This window comes from Atta colombica, unplaced genomic scaffold (assembly GCF_001594045.1).
Source record: "Atta colombica isolate Treedump-2 unplaced genomic scaffold, Acol1.0 scaffold45, whole genome shotgun sequence".
NCBI lineage: Eukaryota > Metazoa > Arthropoda > Insecta > Hymenoptera > Formicidae > Atta > Atta colombica.
The window spans coordinates 830,175-838,412 of record NW_017259534.1 but is presented as its reverse complement, the minus strand read 5'-3'; the positions used below and the strand labels follow the sequence as shown (position 1 = coordinate 838,412).

The 8,238-nt window shown below is 33.9% G+C and overlaps 3 protein-coding genes across 4 annotated transcripts; 2 read left to right on the top strand and 1 right to left on the bottom strand.

Moving 5' to 3' along the window:
* Positions 1-429: 429 nt before the first annotated feature.
* Positions 430-3,708, bottom strand: LOC108691285 (G patch domain-containing protein 1 homolog). The gene is made up of 3 exons (XM_018198955.1): positions 3,485-3,708; positions 3,023-3,395; positions 430-2,821 (listed from the first exon to the last, which is right to left on the bottom strand). The coding sequence occupies exons 1-3, from the start codon at positions 3,546-3,548 to the stop codon at positions 430-432; spliced, it is 2,829 nt and encodes a 942-aa protein (XP_018054444.1). The 5' UTR covers positions 3,549-3,708.
* A 139-nt stretch (positions 3,709-3,847) lies between these two features.
* On the top strand, positions 3,848-7,973 carry LOC108691287 (ubiquinone biosynthesis protein COQ9, mitochondrial). 2 transcript variants are annotated; one of them, XM_018198957.1, is made up of 6 exons: positions 3,848-3,895; positions 3,988-4,239; positions 6,793-6,987; positions 7,117-7,445; positions 7,534-7,752; positions 7,831-7,973. In XM_018198957.1, the coding sequence occupies exons 2-6, from the start codon at positions 4,188-4,190 to the stop codon at positions 7,855-7,857; spliced, it is 822 nt and encodes a 273-aa protein (XP_018054446.1). In that variant the 5' UTR covers positions 3,848-3,895; positions 3,988-4,187; the 3' UTR covers positions 7,858-7,973. The 2 variants fall into 2 exon arrangements, with proteins under 2 accessions (XP_018054446.1, XP_018054447.1); XM_018198958.1 differs by lacking the exon at positions 3,848-3,895 and having other exon boundaries at positions 3,980-4,239.
* Positions 4,383-6,538, top strand: LOC108691286 (glomulin-like). The gene is made up of 2 exons (XM_018198956.1): positions 4,383-4,662; positions 4,759-6,538. The coding sequence occupies exon 2, from the start codon at positions 4,769-4,771 to the stop codon at positions 6,536-6,538; it is 1,770 nt and encodes a 589-aa protein (XP_018054445.1). The 5' UTR covers positions 4,383-4,662; positions 4,759-4,768.
* Positions 7,974-8,238: the final 265 nt, after the last annotated feature.

Sequence of the window (8,238 nt, the reverse complement as noted above, 5' to 3'; positions counted from 1 at the left end):
CTCAACCTTATGAAAATTTTTCACAGATAAAAGATGGCTCGTGAATATGAGTGTGTGTGTGTAAAATATACATATCCTTTGTACAATGTACAATCATTGGAAAATATAATGTATAAAGTATTACTGACTGTATCCCAGAATTATTTTAAGTACCTTATATTACAAATAGTGTTAGATTTGTTAACATAATCAGAACTACAGTCTAAATATATATTTTCAATTTATGTTACAGCTGTACATATATGCATCGCGAAACAAGTGCATAAATAATAAATATTATTATAATTAAACAATATATGAAACAGTTTTAATTGGGCATAAAACATCTCAAATATAGTTATGATGCATACTTAAAAGGTATTTTCATTACTTGATGATAAATCGATTTCTCTATGTTACTCGAATCATCAAATGATAAAATAAAAAAAATCAATGCTTCGAACGTTTCTCTTTCTTAGATTTTTTCTTATGCTTCGAGCTCTTATATTTATCTTTATGTTTATGTTTCTTTTTCGATTTTTTTATCTTATCTCGTTCCACCCATTTTCCACCGAGTTTCGAATCCTCCATAGTTTTCGATACGACGACACTTCGAAATACTGGTTTGAACAATTGATTAGTATTATCAGTTTCTGTCGTTGTTGCAATACTGTCTTGTTTCAATAATCTTTGTGGCAGGACCGGACCATACATATCTGGTAGTATCGCAATCTCTTTATCATTAGTTACATCGTTATGATCTATAAGATCGTTCTGCGATTCACCAATAATTGGCGGACTAGGTTCTGAAATGTTACATGTCTTACTTTCGTCATTAACGTGTTTTGGTTGTGTCATCAAGCTGTCAAGATCTAGTTTCGCAAAGATTCCTCGTGGCGGCGATGTATTACGTTGCATATTTATCTCCTTCGGATCTTTTCCAATCAAAATCGATTTGACAGCCTCATTGTCAACATTATCCTCCGTCTCACTGTCGGAATCCTCGCTGCTGCTGAGAAAGATCGCCTTGAACAGATCCTTCTTTTCTTCCGATTGATCTTTAAGCACAGATACTGGCTCAGGTGTTTTTTCTTTTTCTTTCATTTCTTGAATTGTTTCGTCTATTAAATTATTTCCTGTATTTTGTTCGACATCTTTGGTTGTTGCGGAAGAAATATTGTGAATACCTTTGCCAAAAACTTTTTCATAGGAAGCTTCGAAAATTCTAAATTTTTCAGAAATAGGTTCTAAAGGTTGATAAATATTAGACGGAATATCGTTAGAGCCAATGGAAATTGTTTCGTTTAAATTTTCTTCCGTTTTACTTGATGGCAAGGGAATGTCTTCCACTTGTGTCTTAACTGTATCTACGGCTTTCGTGAATTTTGATGAACTACACCAGTCCAAAGAATCAAAGACTGAGAATCTGGCTGATTTTCTATCCGTTGCGATTGGTGCGTATCCGACTTTCGGTTCGGGAATATTAAATCTTTTGCAAACGATATTCGTCGGCTTCCATTCACTCCGTTGTCGCGTAAGTTTGCCGAACATTTTCAATCTTACCGCTTCCTTTACCACGTCCTTTTCCGGATCCACTCTGTCCGTCGTATCATTAGCACTATGTACAAATTTATCCGCCATATAATTATTCGATTGCTCCAGTTTTGTAGCTTGCTCGAATTCTTCGCGTTCTTGCTCTCTCTCCCAATTAGTCATAGAAAGTGGTTGAATACTTTCGAACTTATCCTTTTCGCCGTTCTTCAAGAAGACAAGATATTGTTCAAATCGTCTCTGTTTATCCGGATCAGACAAGAACAATTTTCTTGTTTCATTCTTATTTGAGAAATCGTTCTCCATTGATTTATCAGTGCTTGATTGTGCAGATAAAGATTCTTTAAAATCTTCTAATTTCTTTAAGTTACTCATATCGTCTTTGCTGGAACCAACAATACCACCTTTGACAAAGCTTTGTGCATTTAATTTGTCTAGCCAAGAGTTGCTTGTTGTCGTCTTCTGTTGTGTCTCCAATTTTTTTCTCTCTTCTGTTTGCTGTTTACCATGCAAATTCAAGGTTTTTGAAATAATATTAGAGGCAACGGATGTACTCGATGATGCCTGTGACTTTTCCGAACATTCATCAGGGTCTTCCAAGATTCGCGCTCTGTCTGTGGCGTTCAATGGTTCTCTGCGTTTATTTTCTACTGAGGTTGTAATCGGCGGATAAAATCTACTTTTCCTAATAGCGTGTACGGGTGCAAAATTTTTCGGCAATTCTGGAGGTTTGAAGACTTTCTTACTCTCTAGTCTCTCTTTCGCGTGAGTAAAATTGTCTAAACAATCGGTTTGCGAGCTACTCGATCCATCCTGAGACCATCTTGTCTTTGCCTTACGCTCGGGACCCAAAGCAAAATCATAATTCGACATGTCTTCCTTTTCATATATATCCTCATCGTCAGCTTCGAAAGCACCAACTCCAAACGCCTGGCCATGAATTGACAATTTCTTGTTTTTATCTTGGATGCAAAAAGCTGGACTGTCAAATAGATTGATGTGACTGGAAAGGACTTTTCGCCTATCTAGACCCGAATAACCAATGCCAAAATAATTATCTTTTGGTTTACACCGGAATGGCTCGTAATCGTCAGGTGCAAAAGTAATATTAATGAGGTCATCATCCGAATCCTCAGAATTGCTTTCTGTCATTTCGAGATTGTCCTGTGCTAGTTTTAATTTTTCATTACGCAGCTTTATCTTTTGTTTTTCTTTTTTTGTCAATCTAGAACCTACACCTTGACCAGGTTTCCAACCCATTTTCTTGAGCAGGACAATACCCACTGTTTCTCTGTAATTATAAATATTTAAAATTATCAGAAATTAATATCACTTTAAATCTAAATGGAATACAAATTGAATATATCAGTAAATAATTAACACATTTTATTTTTTTCTCAAACAAAAACATATTGTTAATAATTTCAAAACTAACAGAACATTTAAAGCTAACAGAAATTAAATGGTATTACTAATTTTTGCAAATACTAACTTGACAGGTCTTAAAAGCTCTTTTAAGATGGGAATACCAGGAATAGGTCCTTCCTGACTTATCCTCTCTCTCTTTTTTCCTTTCTGTCCATGATCGACATAATCGCTGGTGGCTCGAATACCTTTAGGAGCTATCCCAAAGAGACTAGTATCCTCTTCATCCATAAAGTCTTCTGGTCGCTGAACAACATTGTCTGCCTTGCTGCTCCTGGAAGACTTGAATTGCTGTGGTCTCCAACCATCGCGAGTGCCGACGGTGTTAAAGTATCCTGCTGAGAAACCACCTGTAAAGGCTCCGTGAAACCTACGTCTACCTTGGGTGTCATATGCATATTGATCCTCGATCGTGATGGGCTTCTTTCGCGGAATGTTCTCTGTGAGATCAAAACTTTTTAATATAACGCAACAAAAAGGATATAACACAATATATTCTTGAGTACTATAATTTATTCTGTTCGTATACCTTCATCCAAAGGGTCAAGAGGAACACCAAATGTCGCGTAATTCTCCTCATCCGAATCGCCCATTTCCAAAGAAAGCAAATTCCTGTAGTGAAATCTTCTAGTTTGATTTAACGCGATAACTTTAATCAAGTGAATTCTCTTCGATCACAAAACTGAAATTGCGCAGAGCGCATTTAAGGTTAAAAAAAGACATCATTCACGAGTATACAAAACTCAGCAGACGGCTCCGACCTCCGACGTGAATCGATGTGTGTTCATTGGTCTCGACGATAAATCACGATCAAACGTAGCCAATCGACATTATGCTTCAATTGGAATAAAAAAAGCAACGTTTCTTTTCTCTGATTGGCTGAATCCCATGTGATCTCCATGCATTACCATGCCTTTCAATTCTTTGATATGCAAGTCAGGTTAGACTTATCTTGTTCACCTTTTTATCTTTATTAATATCAATATTATTTTAAATTCTGCATTAAGTGGAAATTCACATTATCATTTTCAGATTGCTCCGAAAAAAAAATGTGCTTTCGAATATAATCCATTCTTGACTCTCATCAAATATGAGAAACGCCGCGGCGTCAGACCGTCAGATGTAGAAACTAGAAACAGTCTCGCGAAAATCCAGCGAAATTCTAATCGCATCTCAAGAACATGCATTTGTCGGAATTTTTTTAGCGATAGGAGCTTGAGATATTTAGTGACATGGCAATGTTTAATTCGTTCCGCTTGGCACGGAGCAAATTTGCAGCGACCGGTAAGCAAATTGTTAGCGATGCTCGCGAGCTGAACTTCCATCCCACGCTTTGTCCTATTTTGTCCTACCCTTCTTCCTACGAAACCTTTTTTCTAGGAATCTTTGTCTTTGTGACTTTTCAATCGACCGCTCGCTCTCGATCTGATTGTCGTTAGATTCCATTCTACGCAATTCCGTGCCTTTTCATGTTGAGAGTAGGAGGGTGCGTGACATTTCGTGTAACCTAACCTACGTTCTTGCGCGAAGACGTAATTTCGCTTAAAGACGCGTTTTCGAAAGAGAGAGATTCGTGTTTGATATTTCCTCCTCAAAGGCGAAAATAAGGAATACATATATCTGCATATTTATATTTTTTTGATAAAAAAATCTTTCGAACAAGTAACGAACAATAAAGCAGGAATTACTTGAGATCGACACAAGAAGGTAAACACATAAATATATATAAAAAATAATATAAATACTTTTTTCGAAGAATAATGTTATCTGCATATAATTTTTATATGTTTTCGACATCGGAAGCTTTACCAAGATGACAGAAGTATTTATCAGCCGAGTTATCGACCTTTTGGACAAGTGTAAAACTACAGAAGCTATACAGGTTTTGAAAGAGGATCACTTGATGACTGAAAATAGCTTATGCGGCATCATGTCTGCCATCGTTCCGAATCTTACGAGCTCTGTGTTACAACATCACAAAGCGATGTTCGATTGCTGTTTAAATGTATTGACGTTTTTAACTGAGAATTGCGAGCCTACAATAGCCATCATAGAGTTCCCAAGATATTTAAAGCGGGCGAGTGACCATGTAAATTTCTGTACCATTTTGGGTGCAATGCAGACTTGTTTAATGCTGGTACGAAATAAGAGTAAAACCATCGATTGGTATTTTGATGCAATCAAGATGTACCTTGAGGATCTACCACTGCCAGATGAAGCCGATGATCCAGAAGCAGCTAATGACAGAATTGTAAATACATATAAGGCAATCATAGTGTTTCTAGAACCATTGGTACAAGAGGCAATAGATATCAATTCTAAACAGGAAAAAGGATCTCTACTTGGAAATCGTCTCTTGAGTTTTTTTATTTTCCTGTGTGGGAAACCTTTTTGCTGTTTGAACAAATACATCAGTGAAGAAATAACATATAAAGAAATCGCGGATAACATAGTAACACAAACACTTTACCTCACTGGAGATATATTATATTTTTTAGATATTGTTAGCAAACGTCAAAGAGAATCTACTCATGTTAAAACATTACGCAAATATCTAAAAACAAATATTGAATCTTCTTTTTGTTCTACAATCTTAGATTGGAGTCAAAACATATCTAATATGGCTTATGCTAATTTTTATTTTTACATAATTACTCAAGAAAATTATTGGATAAATGTACCACAAATATATAATTCTTATTATATCCTTGAAACATGTGCATATTTTTTCAAAATACTGCTTAGCGAAGATTATTCAATCTCCACTGGATTAATTTTTATGGAAAGTGTTATAAAACGCATTTCACTTCGCTCCTTAGATTCTGAGGTGTTGAGCCTGGAAATATATACAGAATTGTTTCAATCAATCGCTAAAGTGATGATTTACTCTAATAGTGATGAGCAACGGAAGAAGGCAGTACGCATTTTTCAAAACTATATTGAGATATTTAACATGCAAGCTAGATATATTATTATCTTGTATTTATATGAGAATATCGAACATTCTGGCCTATTAAGCTTTATCACTGGCATATTTAAATCTTCTATCATCGAATGTCTCGATTCAACTCCACGAAATCCCCAATTTCTTGGAAAAAATATGGAATTGTTATTGAAAAAGATTTGCAATCTATCTCATGGAAGTTCGTCTGATGTGGTGGAAATATCAGACGAAATCATTACTGCGCTGAACTTGCTGAGATTTTTGTTTATCAGAGATAAGAACAACGAGACAGGTATTTGGAATATGATAGATATACTGAAAACTAATTATTTGAATCCATTAAGAGAAGGTATAGACTTATGCAGAGCACATTGGAGAGTGAAGAAAAAAGATTTGGAGCAACAGAAAAAGGATTTAGCTAAAAATCAAGATTATAGCAAGTTAATGAAGGCTCATATGGAAGTTACATTGACTGTTGGTGGCGAACAATTACCAGTTATGCCACTTCACGAAAAAATTTCTGTCTGTTATCAAGTGATAAATGGTTTAGATGTAATGGAAAGCATTCTTATACGAGTTAATGAATGTATAGATATGAATGAAAAATTGGTGGAAAAATCTGATGAATGTATTACCTGAATAGAAATAAAATCAATCATGAAAACGTCATACTATCATAAAATTGTAATAGTTTTAGATCATAAAATTGTAATTGTTTAAATTTAATAAAAAAATTTTTTAAGTAGATTGTGTATTGTATTAATATCATATTTGTAGTAAACATTAAATTAGAATTAATTTCTGCTAATAATTCTTATATCTTATGTAATATATTTAACGCATATCTTATTATTATTGTTAGATAATTTTAAAAGTAGATATTGATTTATTAGGTTTTAGATGTTTATGGACTTCTAGGGCTTTGCTGGCCGATCAATTTGAAAATGACAATAGAAAAGCGGAATTACAACAATCTATTCATGAGGAGAATGATGAGGAATATGAAAAAAATATTAAGTTAAAAATACTTGGCGCTTCTTTAAAATTTGTTCCTGACATGGGATGGAGCAAACAGGCTATTAGTGCTGGTAATTTAAATCATTTTTTATATTCTATTCTATCTTATAATTAATTTTTCTATTATCGTGTTGTTAAAATATCGCGTTATATTTATGTACAAATTAAATAAAATGTTATAATCAGATATGATGCTAAAGGTGCTGAATCAATTGGATATCCGGGCGTGATGCATGGATTGTTTCCAAAAGGTAGTGCGGCTTTAGTGGAATACTTTTACTCTATGTGTAACCGGGAATTAAATGAAATCCTAGAAAAAGAAGCGAATTCCTTAAGTTCGCAGAAGACACCAGAACAACAAGTTTGTGACGCTGTAGAAACACGGTTGAGAATGGTGATCCCCTACAAAAAAACTTGGTCACAAGCATTGGCTATTATGTCCCTTCCACCGAACGTACCAACTGCTTTAGCAAATTTATTAACTTTAGTCGATGATATCTGCTACTATGCTGGCGATAGATCGGTTGATGTAAGTCGTATCACTAATATTTATCTGTTAGTATAAGAAAGATATTGTTCGGATGTGCTGTTTAAATAGAGTACATTACTTTGATTAGATTAACTGGTATACCAGGAGAATGATACTAGCGACTATTTATAAAGCTACTGAATTGTACATGTTGCAAGATACAAGTGAAGACCACAAAGAAACATGGTTGTTCCTGGAGAGACGACTAAAGGATATTTTACAAATGCAGACAATGCTTTCCAGTTCAATTAAGCCAGATGAAGCTTTAAATCGAGTTAAAGAAACAGCTTCTGCTGTTTTTATAACGGTAGATTAATTCTGATTGATTATAATTAAATTTATGAGCCTTTTTTGAGATATATATAAAATTATATTTTTGTTCTAGGCCCGTAATATACTTGGATTGCGTTAATAGAAGAAGAAATAAATTAATGAGAGAAGATTTTAAGACAACAGAAGATTCTGTAAATGTTTTTAAATAAATTTAATTAAAAATTTTTTTTTATTAAAATTAAATCTTTCACACAATAGGAGAAATATTAGAAATAAGAATAAATGTTGGATATTAAATAGAGATTAAACATATTTAACGTACAATGGATACATATATGCCATATGATATGTCGTACATTTTATTTGTATCCATTGTGTGTTATGTTTATATTCAATTTCTATTTAATTTTTTATTTCTTTAATATTTATTGTTTATTCCTGTTGCTAGTATTTCCTCCATTATGCACAGGGTCTTAAGAGAGAAATTTATTTAATTTACGAATACAGTAAATAATATTAA